At 38.6% G+C, this 19,040-nt stretch overlaps 1 protein-coding gene across 1 annotated transcript in view; it reads left to right on the top strand.

The window, feature by feature from the left end:
- The window catches only part of LOC122816337 (periplakin-like), a 416,450-nt gene that overhangs the window by 210,412 nt on the left and 186,998 nt on the right, over positions 1-19,040 (top strand). The window contains exons 10-11 of the mRNA XM_044089064.1: positions 10,460-10,611; positions 14,268-14,377. Of these exons, the coding sequence (XP_043944999.1) occupies positions 10,460-10,611; positions 14,268-14,377 (262 nt within the window). The remainder of the gene's footprint in view (positions 1-10,459; positions 10,612-14,267; positions 14,378-19,040) is intronic.

Genomic DNA, 19,040 nt, shown 5'->3' with positions numbered 1-19,040 from the left:
ATCTTCACCATGCTCACAGCCCTGAATCTACACTATAAAAAAAGGTAACTATGTAGCTAGGGAACCTGAAGGTAAAGAGTCTTGTTTATGTGGATAACACAGTTGAAGATTGCTATTACTTTAGGTTTATCTGCACAGAAGACTACTGATCATAAGGTATGATTGCATTTTTCAGTTCAATACTGGATATGCTGAGGTGTCAATTAGAAAAATATTTTTATATATGCATTACCAAATGTTACTTTTATCTGTATGCACACCTTAGAAGTTTACTGATGGGCATAGGCATTTTGGTCAGGGCATGTTACTTTCACAGATGCACAGCCTTATTAACTTTCATCACAAGTGTTAATGTTACAACTGTCTGTTTTTTAAATATTTTGGTCTTACAAAGTTAGAGACAGTTGATAGAATTAATTTGTTTTTGCATTAGTATTTTTAAGATTTTTTCTGAAGGATATGAAGTCTGAAACTGAAAAATGTGTAATTAATTTCTAACTTCTCTCTTTAATGATTTGCCAGTACAAAAGTATGAGGCCAAACTGAGAACATTTTGTGACCATCACTACTTTTGAGAGGTGTGAATGTGTGAATCTTTGATGCCTGATGCCTATTACTTAATAGAAGACACATGTACTCACATATGTCACTGCTGTCACATCTTGAAGTCATTGCTGTAAAAATCAACCACCTTTTACTTACTTACATTACCAAGTAAAAGTACTCAAGGCTATGCTATTCATTTCTTTCATTACACATTTTTTGTTCTATTCCAGGTTCAACACTTATCTTGTAAATCTGGCAGTTGCTATAGTTTTAGTTCAGGGCTGACACTGCCTGATGTTAGAAGTACACACCCATTACATGGGTAGGTAAAGGTTGTGAGGACTGCATGGCATCAATGTCACTATATATATGTACGTAGGATGAAGGTGTTAGCCCCTTAGATAGTGAGTGAATGCGCTATGCATTGCCTCTTAGGTAGTACAAGGGCATCTTGAGCACAACTATGTCTGCTTACACCCACAGCAGCTGCTGGTTCCCCCCTCTGAATCCTCATCTGCATGTGGCTGTGGTGACCTTGCCAGTGGTGATGGAATGTGTAATGTGTGCCCCTTCCCCTTGTTAATCCTGCTGAAGCTGTTTTCTCAGGATGGTGTTGTGAAGCATGGCACAGACAGTGTAGATTTCAGCACATGCACATGGATTGTACTGCAGAGCTCCCCAGATGTATCTAGGCACCAGAACCGCGACTTCAGCAGCCCAAAAATATGCTCTATGATATTTCTGGTTTGAGCATGTGTGTCATTATGGTGTACTTCAGTGGCTGTGTGCATTTCTGATGGGTGTCATCAGCCACCATTCCAGTGCATAACCTGCATCCCCCAGTAAATGACCCTGTGGGATATCACCCCTACTGAACATCTGATACAGTTGGGAGTTATGTCAGATATGTGAGTTGTGGTAACTGCCGGGGCTGCCAGTACATATATTCAAGATGATTCCCTTAGTGTTACACACAACATGGCAGTTAATGGAGTGGAAGCCCTTTCTGTTTTTGTAGACCCTTCCCTGTTCCCCGGGTGGTGCTTTGATTTCTATACGTGTATGATCTATGGCACCAAGTACTTCAGGGTAGAGTGCTACAGGGTAGACCTCCTGTATATTTGTGGCCCTGTCTTCAGGTGTATGGGGAAAATATATGTCGTCACTGGTATATTGCAGCATAGCATTCAGGAATTGATAGGGGATCTTGGATGCTGATGCCTATGGCACCCGCGGCATGTCCCCTGCTGGTTGGTCTGAGATGAGGACCACAGAGGATGCAGAGTTCCTCTAATGTGTCTCTATCTAACCTGTAGCACTCTGCAATTTCCACATCATGTAGGTTGTGATATGTTACCCAGGGTCTGAAAACTCTTCTCCTTCTTAGCCTTGGTCTATTAGCAGCAGCATAGACTTCAGCCTGTAGCACATATACATGAATTAAAGCAACAGCAGTCCGTAACATTGTTTCTGTGTAGACTCCTTTCTGTGGCTGTATTCCAATAGGTTTTGGAATTCACTGGGAAAACCAGCACTGAGTCTACACAGTTGCTTTATAACTTGTTGAATAGCTCCTCCATCTTGGATTGGTTGATTAGCATACATTTTTGTTGCTTATGCTGTAATTAGCATGTCATGGTGTTTACCTTGTTTGCAGGGCTCTATGTAAACCCACTTAATTAATACAAAACAGTGTGCTATCATGTGCGCATCATGTCACAACACACACACAGTTTTAGCGTCTCATGTAGGGTTTATTGAATCTGCACGTATGTGTCACACAGCGATCCAAGCTTTAATTTCACTGGCAATTTTTCCTGGTACTGGCCTGGCCTATCCTGCAGAAATAATAATGTTTTTTTCATCCACAAAGGGTACAGAAAATTAAATCTGACCCTTGACACAAAAAAACAGGCCCATAGATAGCGTACCAAGTGGGACTAAGGCTTACAGATAAACCAAGGTCCATGCATTACCACCAGCCTATATAATTTAGATTTATCATTTACTTTATGGTTCTAATCTGGCACAAAACCCACTCGGAGGTAACACAGATGGTTATCACCTCAAACAAATTGTAACCAATTTACTACACAGAGGCTCCCAAGATTACCCCAAGTTTTGGAGGAATATTTGCTGTATGCATAGTTTTAGATGAAATGTAATTCGACTAAATATGTTTTAGATGATGAAAGTTTTACATGTTTTCTGATTATATGACGTTTCTTAGCCTTGTGCCTGCCTTGGACATCTTTAACTGAAAGACTTGGATTTTTGCTTCTAAAACCATCTGGACCTACAAAGCTGATATAAGTATTTTTTTTTGCACTTACTCTAAATGTTTCACTGATACTTTAAAACTCCTGTGCTGCATTTATTTATTTTGTTGAATTTATCACTGTTTTTTAGCCTGCAGTTGTTAAAGAAACTCCATCTGTTTGTTTCTGTACTGCTCTTAGGTTGTTTTAACACTATTTTGCAAAAGCTGTTCTTAGTCTGCCAAAATATTTCTAAGTTTTGGAAAGTTTTTGTGTGTAGTGAACATTTTTCAGGGTTAGTGAACTTATTTCCAAGGATTCCTGATATTGCAGGAATTCTTACTTCTGTTCTAAAGCATCTGTTACTTCACTTGAGTTCAAAGTCAGTCTCTTTTACATTGTGAGGGTTCTTTTGCACTCTGGTGGGAGCAGAGAGCTAAATTCAACCCATCCAAGGTGGGAACTGCTGGTCAACAGCTTATTATGTTTTTATCTGATTGGACAGAGGGTTTAAATTTAGAAAAGTCTTTCATTTTGAAGGTGTAAAAGCCTTACATTTGTGTGATCGAGCAAACATGGTTCCCCATGCTTGCATATAAGCAAACTTCTCTGGTTCAAAATCCTCTACAGGAAATGCTCTCCATAGTCCTGCACTGTTCACAGCTGCTCAGAGGGAGCTGCCAGTTTGTGCAGAGGATGATACCACTGCAGGTCATCTAATACTATACTACTAAACACTCTCACTTTGACCTTTAAGTGACTCTCCGTTACTCTTTCCCATCTAGAAATTGTGTTTCCTTGCCTTACATAGAATAGTCTAGATTAAGACCTGCTGAATCTAGACTGTTTGGTATCACTGTGCTCTTAAAACAGCCATCTTACATTAAGAGGGCCTCCTTGCAGCCTTGTGGTAAAAGTGTGTAGCTCAGGACCCATCTGAGTTGGGGAATGCTGGTGATAGGATCAGTTTGGAACCTTCCCATTGATAGTTGTGTTAAAACTGTTTAAACTTGCCTGTATATAAACCTCATGTTTGCATGGGTTTGCACTCAGTTTACCAGAGCTGCTCAACATTTGGAAACTTTAGCCAGAGGTCTGGAGTACATCTGCACAGAAATCCAAGGCATCCACTGAAAAAAAAAACGAAACATTAGTATATTTTAAGCCAGCACTGCACTGTTAACTGTATTTAATTGAATTTCTGCTTCATTTTTGCTTTTTGTGACTAAGCCCAGCTAACCCACTTCCTTCTCAAATATAACATTCAGAAACATCCTGCCACAATGGACGGGCAATTTCCCATAATTTCTTTCTCCTGCCAGCTTGATTGATATGGGCATCCTGAGGCAATGTAGCAACTGATTCATGTATACTGACAACCATTTACTCCTAAAACAAACTAACACCCTATGTTCATAGGTTCATAGGTTGATACTAGGCTATCTGCCTTAGGGCATTTATAAGCCTAGCTAGAGTGTGTTTGGCTTTCACCACCCTTTTAGATTAGTTGACTGTGTCTCTGTATAGTAGGTCACAGAAGATAGCCCTTTTAAGGTTAGTTTACTGTGCCTCTGTCTATTAGGGACACAGAAGAGATCCCAGGGGTAAACCTACGATTTCCCATCCACTCGACAAGATTTCTCTTAAAGAGGGTCATTGAGGGGTTCTGCCTAACATGGATTGGGATTTTTTTGAGAAATGCAAATACACTGTAGAGTTGGAGTCAATTCTCTCATGTAAGAGAAACTAGACATCAAACAGGTTGTCAGCACACATGCTTCACCTCTCATGCAAACCTCATCTCTCACACAAAATATGGTCATGACACATAAACCCACATATGTGGAGGTACTCACTGAAAGCATAACAAAAGAACAGAGGCCTCCCAAATGCACACCACCACACTCACCACTAAGGAAAAAGAAACCACTACACATATCAACACACACACACACACACACACACACACACACACACACACACACACACACACACACACACACACACACACACACACACACACACCTGTGTCTCAACAAATAAGCCCCTAAGACCAAGCACATTAAATGTCTCGGTCATAGGCAACTACATAGTGAGACAAAGAGATGTCCCCCTCACCAGACTGGACAAGGAGAAGGTCACGGTCAGCTGTCTATCAGGTGCCAGGATCCGACAAATCATGTATGCACTCAAGTCACTCAACAAGTACTGTTATGACCTTGTCACGGTCCAAGTTGGAGTGAATGACTTGAAACATACCTCTCTGGACTATATGAAAAGAGACATGATGGAACTCTGATGATGTGTCCCAGACAGGTATGTCCCTAGCCCTAAGCAGTATCCTGCCCTCGACCAGGATGATGCCACAATATAAACAAAAAATGATTGACTTCAACAATTGGCTCAGCTTCTGGTGTCAGTCCATGGGATCCAGTATCTGTTAGCCTGGGAGGATATGGTAGACAGACCTTGCTGCATTGCAAGAAATGGTCTGCACCTGCCCCCCCCCAGGCTTTCAGATACTGGCAAAGGCCCTTGTCTCCCCCATAGTGCCTTTTTAAGGCAATGTCAAAACAACAAATTTTCCAAGGTAACAAAATCTAATCAAGACAAACTCAGGGTCATGCTGCTTAAAGCTAGGAGTTTAAACATGAAACTGCACTCCCTAGAAGCACTCCTCACCTTAGAGGGTGCTGCCATCTGTGCAGTTACTGAGACATGGTTCAAGGCTGCTGACAGTATCCCAGCCATGCTAGGCTACAAAATCTTCCGCACATTTAGACCTCAAAATGAGCATGAAGGAGCCAAAGTTGGAAGTGTATCCATCTTCATTAAAACCAAATACACTTTGAGGCTGGTCAGATAGCATGACTCTCTCAAACTACTCCATGTCCAATTAACTATTGGAAAAGTACTATACCACATCATTACTAGCTACACATCCCCCACTGTGCACTAGGATAAGCACACCGCCTAATTCAATTTGCTGGAATCCCTCACCATACAGCCCAACACCTTAGCCATGGGAGATTTTAATTATCCTTTCATAGACTGGGGGACATACACAAACAAAAACAAACTTTCCCAGAGGTTTCTGGACTTTGTTAACACAAATGCTCTTTAACAAATAGTCTGCACCCCCACTAGGGGATCTAGTATTCTGGACATAGTACTCACCAACGCGGGGAGGGGTCACTGTACTTCCCCATGTGTGATGCTCTCCCTGGTTAGGTCAGGCCACAAATCAGTATCATTTGAAATAAGGGCTGGAACTGACACCCTCACAGGCACAAAAATTATAAAAAACTTTACCAAAGCTAACTACAGCCTACTAGGCGATGGTATAAAAAGCTTCATACCACCCGCAATCGCATACATCAATGATCACTATGCAGAAGTGTGCACAAATGCCCTGTTCAAACACTTAAGAAACTAGGTAAACTCTGCTGTACCTGACTGGATCACAACTAGGTCTTCCCATAGAAACAAGCCACCAGGGTAGACTTCAAATATATAACAAGAGGAAGAAGCTGTTGTCCAAATGTAAGAGGGATATCATTCTGCAGAGGAAAAGCTCCATCCTATGCCTAAACAAGAAAATTAGAAATCTTGTAAAGTCTTTTAAAGCAAATTACAAAACTAAAATCACATCCATAGCCAGGGATAATCATAAGACATTCTTTAATTACATCTGAAATCTAAAACGGAATGCCCAGTTATGTGCCAAACTAGTTGTAGATAGGATCAATCATACTACATCAGAAGATATCACCAACCTGCTAGCTGAGAGATTCAGCACAAACTTCACCCCCCTATTCCCGCCTACCATATTCCAAAGCATACCTGTCTTCTGCATAGTATCCTTAGAGAACAGGTCATCTCTGCACTTGCCAAGGCCAAAAACAATGCCACAGTAGGATGAGATAATGTCTCAGGTTATTTACTAAACAATCTAAACAAGACCTAGTGGACCCACTTGGCGTTCTCTTTAATCATAGCTTGAGAACTGGCTATGTTCCTGCAGAATGGAGAACAGCAACAGTAATCCTCCTGCACAAAGTGGGGGCCATCAACAGACCCTGGGAACTACAGACCCATATGTCTAACCAGCCTCATCTGCAAGGCCATGGAAATAATTATCATAGACCTTATCAACAAGGACATAGGCAGCCTCCAAAGACTGGACCCAACCCAGTTTGGCTTCGTTAAGGGTAGATCATGCTTATTAAACCTAGTGGACTTCTTTGATAAAGTCACCAAAGCCATGGATGAAGGTAAGATAGTGCACACTGCCTATCTTGAACTTGCCAAGGCTTATGACACAATTCCCCACTCTGACATCATTGTGAAAGTCTGCCAGATAAATGCAAAAAATCCATTATTATTTCCATTGGCAAAATGGAATTCCCTACAAATTACAATATTGACAGAACCCCCCCCCCCCCGATTTCCAACCCAGTGGTGAGAGACTTGGGAACATAGTTTGATAGCAATCTGAACTTTGACCACCAGGTTTCCACAGTGGTAAGGAAAGCTTTCTATGTTGCGTAACTCATAAACAAGGGCACATCATCCAGTTCAAGGGATGTTATAACTCCACTGTACTCAACCCTCATCAGACCACTAATACAGTATAATGCACCCTTTTCCATGTACCTCACCAGGCACCTGCAGCAGCTGAAGAGACCACACAGGTTTCTCACTAAGTAAATACAGGGACTCCAAACCATAACCTACATGCAAAGGCTGAAAGTCCAGTCACATTACTCTGTATCTTATAGGTTGCTGAGAGGTGATGTGTGCCTGGCCTGTAGGGCAATCTCCAACCCTGCTCTAATGGAAATGCTACACATCTGCAAGTCAAATGACAGAAGAGACACTTGCTCTAGGGATCTCAACCTAGCTTGTGACATTAACATAATACACTGGAGAGAGAGATATGTCTCCCAGAGACTGCCGCTTCTCTGGAATAGACTTCCTGTTCATGTAAAACAGAGCTCCTCACTGACCCTATTCAAACGCAACCTAGGTAATTGGATGGGAGATCACAAATTCACCCCTGGGGTGGCACCCATGTCCCTCATGGACAGGGATAGCTAGTGTTGATCATAGGCCGACTGTCTTCATAAATTCTTTCTGTGAACTACCCAAAAAGAACAAATGGGGATACTTGGGATTAACATGGGTAAGCTTGTAAAGGCTGTAGGGCCACTAGCCTAGTAACCTCCTATGGAGCTATAATGTAATACACCCATTTTGTGTGGGGGAGGTGTGCGTCTGCATGCGCCCACGTGTGTGTGTGTGTGTGTGTGTGTGTGTGTGTGTGTGTGTGTGTGTGTGTGTGTGTGTGTGTGTGTGTGTGTGTGTGTGTGTGCGTGTGTGTGTATATATATGCAGCAATCCAGGCTAAATCTTGTAATCCTAAAATCTAGGTAGAACCACTTTAATTATGAATCATTTTGGTCTGTTAAATTAACATTTTTGGTCTTTTGTTTCTTATTCTTTCACTCTACACTGCACATTTTTCTGTTATGCTTGTATTTTCTGTTACTTTATCCTTTCTGTATTTTTCCGTTGATATCATTGTCATACAAGTGACTGTGAAGACAATCTTTTTTTCTTCAAACTCTTGAGAAGTCACTCTAGTTGTTTTTTCATTTACTTTTGCATCTTCCTCTAAGTAACCATTCATGGCAATGGTACTTCTGAATTCCAGCATATATATTTACATTTGCATATTGCAACTCTGACGGTGGCTTTAATGTTCTAAATATGTCTTTTGTTGTTCTGTGTACTAAGATAGGAGAGTCTGGTAAAATTCTTACTTCACTGTTCATAATCTTTAGTTACTTTATTGTCTGTTTCACTTCTTTACTTGGATGCAGTTTGTATACATAATCACTTATACTATGTTTTCGCATCAGTGTGTCTGTTATGTGTACTGTCTGTTTTGTGTTGCTGCTCTACTTGAACTCATACTGTCTGGTAAAATACTTTAGCTTCTTGCATTTTACGCTTGCCTTTCCTTAGGTAGAACACAGGGCTAGATTCATGAATGCCTACACTAAGTGTACATCGTTCTTTGTGAATAGACAACACAAGTCTAACGCCCACCTTCTTCCTCCTAATTTTAGTTTTCCTACTGATTTTCTTGCAATATTAAATATTGAGGGGGGTTTCATAAAGATTATCACAAAATGTAGACTATACCTACACAATGTAATCTTTCTGAGTGAATAAACAGCACAAAAAATAAATATGTTGAAGATGTTTTTGAATACAGATCATTTAAACTTAGTGTACACACAGTGTAGTGGGTTCATGAATCTGGCCCATCGTTTTTTATGCTACAACTGTCTCACACTGTATGAACAAACTGAGCTGTTATTTTCTCTCTTATTTGCTGCATTCCCACACACGATTTGTAACTCACCCACTTTACTTTGTTCATTCTTTATGTCCTTTGAAATATATGTTTTTAAATTTCTATTTTGTTTGTAGCATTTGTTTGGTAACCATCTTTTTTCTTTGCCAGCATCTCTGACATATCTACTAATTCAGCAAAGTCAGGGATGCTCAAGTGTATAAAAGAACCTTATTATTGCTATTGTATAAATCAAATGTTGAAGTTTTGTGCAAGCTTAGGTAATGATAATAATAAAAGTAATGTTTATTTATTTATTTAACATTTGTTGACCAGGAAAGTCCGACTAGGCCAGAGCCTATTTTCAGCGGAGGCCTGGGAGAAATGCTCGAGATGCATGCCTTTGGAATGTGGGAGGAAACTGGATTACTTGGAGGAAACACAAATAAATGCAGGGAGGACATGCACACTCCACACAGAAGGCACCCCATCCGAGAATTGAACTACAGAACCTCTTGCTTTGAGGTGACAATGTTAACTGCTGCACCACTGCACTGCCCCAATAATATTAATAATGGGTTGCACTTAGAAGTTCGAGGTGGGTTTGGTCAAACAAACTTTAGTCGATGTCAGGAGGTCGAACTGTGACAATGTCGAACCCGACATTGTCGAAATACAAATGTCGCCCCCATCTTGAACCATGTTAAAGCCCGTTCTGAGGTTTATGGCGATTTGTATTTCGACAATGTCGGAATTTGACATTGTCGGTTTCGTGGAAAGGGGCCGATGATACCATCATTCGATGGTGCCAAATTCGACCTTCCGATGGTAAACCCTTAATAATAATACCCAATTGTTAACCAGGTAAGCCCACCAGACACACAGTCCCTTTTCAGGGGTGACCCAGGAACAATGTCTGATTAAGTGACTTGCTCAAGTTCACACAGTAGACAAACGAGGGCTGTGGGAATCAATCCTTATACCACAGAAACTACAGCTCACAGGCTTAGCCCTCTGCAGCACCTGCCACATATTATGTCAGATACTCTGCAGGGGATATATGAATCCCTGGTCTCTCAAATATATTTTTCTGTTCAGTGTACCATAAACTGTAAATGCTGTAATGAAAAGCAAACATGTAATACTAATATTTCTATACAAATATTCTGTCACTAATAGTCAGTGCTCTATATCTTGAACTAAGCTATATCTCCATTAGTTTAAACACTGTTGTCAGCGAACTGATAAAAGATTTCTCAACAACTAACAATTGTTCTGTCTTTGCTGACAGAGTCAGATTATCCGTGGTAACTGTTACATCCTTCAAAAGAAAAATGGAATGAATTGGGAGGTCACAGATTCAGCAGGAAGAAAACAGATTGTTCCAGGTACTTGTTTCCTGATTCCTCCCACTGACCCAGAAGCTACTGCTCTCACAGATAAGTAAGTGCTACAACTTCCATGTCAAGTGAGATAAGCATTTCTCTTATTTGATTTTTTAAGCTATGTTTGTTGACTATTTCCTAACCAAAACAGGAATAAGACCTGAAACAGGAATGTTTAGTTGGACCTGTCATGCCTAAGCAACTATTTTTACAAGTATCCTGCAATCAAGCAAACTTACTTAACCCATCTTAACAATACTTCCAATATCTTACAGTTTAAGTGTTATCTGTATGCCTGCATCTCTTAATTACCTATAAAGAAATTGTTAGTCTGTTATTTCCTAAACACACACACACACACACACATATATATATATATATATATATATATATATATATATATATATATATATATATATATATATATATATATGGGACCACTGGTACAACATTTTATAGTGTACCAGCTTGAGAACATTGTCTGTGCAGGACTAGCACGAGATCATTGTTGGTTGGAATAAGGTGATAAAAAATGTTGGGTTTGGTGATTATTCAATAAAGTTGTTTAAAAAACTTTTTAGGTCTGATGCTTCGGAAAGAGAGTAAACCTAAGTGAAATGATTTTCTAAAGATCTCACTCACCAAATGAAGACATAAAACAAAATAAAAAAAATAACATTTTGATCTAGTAAAAATGTACTAATCCAGGCATAATATAATGTTTGGCTGCATGGACGCATGCTGGTTTTGTATTCCTAATGTTGGTGACAGGGCAATTTAGCCAGCAAGTTTTCCCTATGTGAAGATTGCTTTTTTTGTTCATTTTGCTGTATTATATTTTATCATCTTACACACTCTAACAGTTAATTCTAATTTTTTTTGGTATTCACTCCAGTTCAGAGGTAACAGCATGTTTCCTTTAGTAAACTAAGTAATACAATGATCCAGTGAATAAACTAACAAACCTAGGGCCTACATCTGCCTTTTTAAAGTTTGCCTAATAGACATCACTGGAGAATATAGAATTTTAGAAAACCAGTTATCTAATGCCAGTTTAAATATTGATAAATCATTCCCAATCTTAAATTTCAAGGTAATGATTTCAATATCGTTCTTGCCCTAATATTAAAGAAAGATCTCTTTAAGTTTGAATTAGAAATAGGAATGCTTACATCTAAATTTTTATTCCTTGTACCAATACCATGATCAGTAAATTCAATACATAAAATGGCAGCCAATAATTTGTCTTTAAGGCATTCATATATCATGATAATGTCACCTCTTAGGAACCGGTAAGCCAAAGAATACAATGACAAATATACAAATCGTTCTTTGTAGGATAAGTTATGACAACTATCTGCCTCTCTGGTAAAGGTTTTCTGAATCAGTTCCAACTTCTTCAGTTGTGAAACATTTAATGCACATATGAACCCTCCCCCGTATCCAATAATAATAGGTCTTATACTTGTTAAATTGATCTTTAGTAACACCCAACTATCTCTGCTTGAGAAACATAAAAACACATTCCTCACAGTACCATAATATTGCCTAATAATGTTTGTCACATTAACTTCAAAGTTAAGATTTGTATCTGCCATGATGCCTAAATCTCTCATTGCTTCAGAAGAAACAGAAATGTTATTGCCCTGGGATATTGATTATTATTATGCCTAAAATGTAAAATAGTACATTTCCCATTGTTAAATCTCATACCTTTGTTTTTTATCCATATATATTATAGGTTATCCAAGTAATATTGCAACAGATACCAATCACTAGTATTAGTTACTGCCCACCCTATCTTAATATCATCACTGAACTTATTTAACCATAGAGAGTTAGATCTTGGACATTCTGGCATAACTACACCATATAATAGTGACCCCAAGACTGAAGCCTGAGGCTCTCCCCTGGCCATCAGTCTACACTTGGAGTAGGAGGTTTTAACTCTTACTCTGTAGGTTCTATCCAGTAATCATTTGGATACCCATTTAACTACACAAGAAAGAGTGATCAGTTCTCATTAAAGCTGTTATGGCTGTTTCTTGGGGAATGGAGTTAAAAGCCTTAGCCAGATCCAAAAATACAACATCAGCAGATAGTGAATTATCCAATGAGCTAACAATCTGCTCGTTAAAAATCATCAAATTAATTACATGTGATCTCCTTGAAGGGAATGTATGTGTGTGTGTGTGTGTGTGTGTGTGTGTGTGTGTGTGTGTGTGTGTGTGTGTATATATATATATATATATATATATATATATATATATATATATATATATATATATATATTTATCTACTTTCATATCCCAAATTACCAAAATCAAGAACTAAGCAATCCCGAGATGACAAAATTGATAGTTCATCGTACTGAAAATGCAAAATCTCGATGTTTAAAATATTGAAAAATAAAAAGCACAAGTAATGACCCAACCCTCCCCCGATAAAACACACAATAAATTAAGTCAATGTACTTCATACTGCTATAAGTTTAAGCAGAGGGGAAAGCCCTCTTGCACCCCTCACACCCCCTGCTAATTAAATACAACAGCTCCAAGATCTCACTACAGTAAAGAAAACAGTAAATATGCCATTCTGCACTGTACGGTGATCGTACTTCCAACACTTGTTTGTTTGTTTGTCTTTCGGCTTTTCCTGGTTAGGGGTCGCCACAGCGGAACTCCGGTCTGCTAATGATTGGCAGTTGGTTTTTATGGTGTTGAGTTGCCAGCCCGATGCCCAACCTTCAGTGAAGGCACTCCCATTCAACGCATGTCTTTCGAACACCCAATCGACCGTGGGGAGGACATGCAGACTCCACACAGAAGGCACTCCCAACCCAAGCTGAGAATCAAATGAGAGAACCTCTTGCTGTGAGGCAACAATGTCACCACTGCGCCACCGCGGAAGTGATCGTACTTCCAACACTACACAGCTCAAATACTATGCTCCACAATTTAAAACTCTAACTACATTACCAATCAACTAAATAATAACTTAGACATATATCTCTAACAAAATAGTAATGCCTTACTTTAACTTACTACTTCAACAAAATCTCCTACCTAACATAAACATCAGATGTCTGCAAAACTTCAACCACTACAAATGCATAAAAAACACTACCTGCAACTTTTCCTTCCCATTTGCACAACATAATACAGAAATGTATTCACTAATACACTAGGTTCCATATACTAAACCTACTCTACAGTAATGACAATTGGCTTTTCTTTTTCAAATTCTATATATTTACATACTTTGCCAATGATTCACTGTTCCAAACTTAATGTCTGCCATACTGTTTCCCTTCACAAACTGAAAACCTTAAAGGGATAGTGCACAAATAACCAGTACATTGTTTAATTATCAACAGCATTTAGGTATTCTGACATTCGAGATTTTTAAATTTCGGTAAAGTCAATTTTCAACATTCTGGTCTCGGGATTATGTAGTTCGGGATTTTGGTAATTCGGGATATAAAAGTAGATCCATATATATATATATATATATATATATACATATGTATATATATATATATATATATATATACATATTTATATATACATATGTATATATATATATATATATATATATATATTTATTAATGAGCTAAAGTCTTGAACTTGCTTAAGGAAAGCCACAGTGTACTCTCAAAGCACTTACTCAATATAGAAGTCAAACAGGTCGATATTCTCTGTTTCTTGATTTCAGTATTGTCAACCAGTATAAAACAGTCAAGCGGAAGTTGCACAGTTCCAGAAACGTTTTGCTACATCATTATGAAGACCTGAAGAAGGAGAAGAAAAGTGTCTCTCCAGAAGGTAGGAATCTCGCAGAAAAGTACTTAAATTACAGTAATTCCTGAGCACCATTCAACAAGTATAGCATCCTACGTAAAGCTGCAATATCACTTAAGAGTACTAATAAATAAATAGTTTGTTGTTGAAAAAGTCTAGTTCAAGGGTGTCTAATATTGTAAGATAAGAAAGGCCAATATTGGTGCCTCTGGAAATCTGAAAGAAATACTGTACTTATAACCCTAGGTCATTCTGATCATTGATATTTTTAAACAGATAGGTCCATTTTCTCCTTTTCTGTCATCCCTCCTGTGGAGATGATTCAAGTTACTTTGATACATGTTTTCTTCTGCTCAACCTGCATATATTTTCATTTTTTCTTCTACATTAATTTCCAATTGAAGCTCTGTACTTCTTATGTATCCATCTGTATTTATGTATGCTTGTTAATTGGGTGGTCCTGGCTAGACAGAATATGTTTCACTGAAGACCTAAGAAGAAATAGGGTCCATATTACTTCGTCGAACTTCAAAAAGTTCAAACAATGTAATATCAAACTTAAACGTCCGAAACCTGAAAATAGCGAAGCCATGGCACATCAATTTTTTCCCAGGGAAAAAAAATTGGTAGGCCGTTTTCAAGACTTTGCTATTTCCTCCACTGTGGTGCGATCTCGGAGTTTGTATATTTAAGTAGGGGGTGTGGGGGGCACAGCAAAGCCCCCCACTTTAGTTTAAGTTTTAGGTTGGAGGGGGTTTTTTTTTGTTAGGGAGCAGCGATTTTTTTTCCCAGGGAAAAAAATCGCTGTTCTTTCTGTTTGCTATTTTAATGTTTCGGACATTTAGGTTCGATATTACATCGTTCGAACTTTTTGAAGTTCGACGATGTAATATAGACCCGAAAAAATACATTCAGTAATAACACAACAATAACTGATTAAAATTTTTTAAAGAGAACTTGGTGAAATCCAACAGTTATTTCAATGCCAACCATATTCTGCAGTACATCAGGTATACATAACAAGTGTATACTCGAATATGTCTATAAATGCATTATTTTCTTAATAATGCCAGGCAGTGCCCAGTACCAAGTAATACGTTCAGTAGTGTCTTTGAGAAAGCATAATTTTTCAGTGAAAAAAATCTATTTAAACATTAGTCAGCCTATAAGAAGTAATTGGTGTCAACTCCGAGTTAAGGATGGAAGGACAAACCCCACAATTCTATTAAGCAGTAGCACCTTACTTAATTTAGTTTAATCCCAGCTCTCATTCAAAGAACAGGCAGAGAATGTAAGTTTGTGTCCATACATCTCTGCATTAATGTGTAAAAATAGAGACAAGAGGAATGCAAGGCTTGGAAGTGGCTACATTACTGTATAGCTTGAATGTATACAGTATAGATGGGACATCACAGGGAAAGGAATGAGGAAATGTTAAAGGCACATTTCTATGTTTGAGAATGAGACTGGGTTCAAAATTTTACAAGTTAGGTTAGATGAAGCAAGATTATCAAATTAATTCATTCATTTCATTACAGTAGACCGACAATTCGACAAATATTTAATGAGCCATTTAACTATTACTTTATTAGCCAGACAAATATATATGTCACAGGAGAACATTTTCAGATAAGCTTGACATATTAATAAACCAATTCAATGGTCTTTTCTTAATTGTTTGTGTCTTTCGGCTTTTCTCGGTTAGGGGTCGCCACAGCGGAACCCCGGTCCGCTAATGATTGGTAGTTGATTTTTACATGCTAACCAGCCCTGACGCACAACCTTCAACGAAGGTACGCCCATTTACGCACATCTCCACGCAGAAGCCGCTCTAGCTGTGAATCAAACCGGACAGCGTCGTACTGTGAGACAACAACGCTACTGCAGCACCACCACCGCAGACTTAATGGTCTTTTCTTAATAAAAATGTAATATTATTAGCAACATTACTGAGTCACATGGTCTTTGCAATGCAAGAACTGATGGGTTATTGTTATTATGGAGAGGACTGAAAATGAGCAGTAGCAATGTTTCTGTGGTAAATTGGGTTCCATATAGAAAAGTGAAGACTGAAAAAAAAAAAAAAAAAAAGATGAACTGAATCTCAAAATGCTCAGCTAATGCTAAATATATATATGAAAGCAAATCTAAAACATAAGGTGAACATACCAAATGAAAATAAACCATATTTTTGTACTATAACAAAAATATTCATTTCCCCAGGGATGAACACCTTTAGAGTTAGAAAAACAAAACCAAAAAAACAGACATCTGTGATTTTGCAGGCGGCAAACCACCTGTATCCCCTGCTAATTATATATACAAAATCCAAGATCGCACTACAGTGGGGAAAAGAGCAAAATTCCAGCCCGCCATTGCACTACAATCCTGCACAATCAATGTCTTTGCTGTTTGACCTTCCAGGTTTATGCTGTTCCCAGTTCAGTCTTTTGGCATTCGCTATTGTGAGCTTTTCTCCTTCTGATAGGGGACCATATAAACATATAAATGTATATAGCTACATATAAATATATATAGATATAAATATATATATATATATATATATATATATATATATATATATGTATATAGCTCAATAATATATATAATATATATATATATATATATATATATAGATATATATATATATATATATATATATATATATATATATATATATTTATGGGATATGTAAGAAGGGTTGTCCCCTGTCAGAATGGAGTATTTACATTATTGTGTGTGGGGGCTGGGTGTGAAATTCATAATTTGTATTTGGTTTTCCTCTCTACATTTAGTATTGTCTTGATTTTTAAGTTTCAGATTTTTTGCAACTGACAATATTTTATTTACTTTCCTATGGCTTTCAATCATTTATTATTCAGTCTTTTGAATGGACTGTCAGATCACTTAGTTTTGAAAAACAAATTCATGTAAGTGCCCATCAGTAGAAGTTCTAACACATGACAATTCTAAGAATCTCTCCACCTCTCATGAACATAAAGGCAGACGTGGGTATATGAATTAAAAGATGTTTTAAAAGAATTGTGAGCTCTGATTTCTTATGGCATCATAGGTTAGCAGACAAAGCCTGAAGAAAATCCATCAGGAAACTAGTATTCATTGCAGATGCTGCAGCAGAGGCATAACACAACATGGCCATACAGGTATCACTGTTCTGGCCCCATCTACATCCTGCAGATCACACTTTGTACAGGTTATTGCGATACATGTATAATCAGACAATAGGTTATGAAGACATAGATCAGCTCTGGTAAGTCTGCAGACATCAGTGGAAGCTTTATCTGGGTAATTTTGTACAAGTTGCATCCTGGCATGATAGGAAGGAGGATACTGGGTATTCTGTATACCTGGGAGACAACGTAGAAAGGCAGAGCAGTGAAGCGACAGCAACCGACGCAGAAATACTAAGCCTCTGGTATTCAGGCCGGCTGAGGGCTACCCTGTCAGGGATAACCCAAATGTGATGACTGCAACAGTGAAACACAAAGAACATCTGAGGTGAGGGACAGTTTTCTGAACACTATGTGGGATGTAATAAAAGTCAGTGACAGACCCATGGCAATCAGAATCCACAGTAAAGACAGGGCAGTCCTCATGACTTTAGCCTATGTCCCACAGGAAGGCTGCAATGATGAGAAAAAAGATGGCATTCAGCAGCATTTGCAGGATTTTCTCAGTAAGGGGGGGGGGGGCAGAATGATTTAGTGTTGATAATGGGTGACTTGTTCTGTCTAAGATATGAGCATTCAAGATAAGAGAATTGCTTGGGTACACTTGATTGTGACAGTAAAAATAGTGAAGGAGATGCCATTCCTGGCTTTTGTCTTGTTTAATGGTAGCCAACATATGGCTTGCCAAGATAAACATTGACAAGATCAGATACAAGAGTGGCCAGCATGCAACTCAGGTAGACTTCCTCCTAGTAAATGGAGGGCAGAGGAGTTGAATCAGAGATTGCAAAGTCATTACTAGTAAAACAGTCAGCCCCCCAGCATAAATCATTGGTGGTCACAATCAGCTGCAAGCAGTGGAGAGAAAAGGCTCTAAGATCAACGGGGACTAAGCTCAACACCTGGAAATTAACAAAATTGAAAGTGTAGGACTTCAAGAAAATACGCAGAGCTGTAGCACCTCAGAAAGAGGAGGAAATAGGCAGACCAAAAGAAGAAGAATGGCACCATCTCAAAACAGCATGTGTGAGGATGAGAGAGCAGATATGTAGTTATGCCTGGTGTGGTCATAAGGAAAGCTGGTTGTGGTATGCAGAGGTCCAGAAGTTATCAAAAGAAAGGAGTTTAGGAAGAAGCAGAATAGAATAAAGGATACTGGTTGGAAAACAAAGAGGCTAACAGAGCAGCTTCAATGGCAAGGACAAGACATCACAGAAACTGTAGCAGCTTCTGGAAAATGGCTCAGCAGGCTGCACAAAAAAGCTCTGTCAGGTTTCAAGGCAACAACAGACAGATAAAGTAGATAGTCAGCAGACATCATTCATAAAGAACACCAACAACAATCAGCTCACCAGTCCAGAAGACATCGGTGGTAGATTAACGGAGTAATTCAAGAAGCTTCTGAATGAAGAAAAACCCAAAGAAGTTGTTTTACCAAATGAGCACCCTGTGATGGAAGAAGAAGAAAGAAAACGCATCCTGGAAGAAGTACAAAG

The sequence above is a fragment of the Protopterus annectens genome, chromosome 12.part0, assembly GCF_019279795.1.
Source record: "Protopterus annectens isolate FY-2018-M chromosome 12.part0, PAN1.0, whole genome shotgun sequence".
NCBI classification, from domain to species: domain Eukaryota; kingdom Metazoa; phylum Chordata; order Ceratodontiformes; family Protopteridae; genus Protopterus; species Protopterus annectens.
Note: the sequence above shows the minus strand (reverse complement) of the source record. Positions and strands in the feature narration are given on the sequence as shown.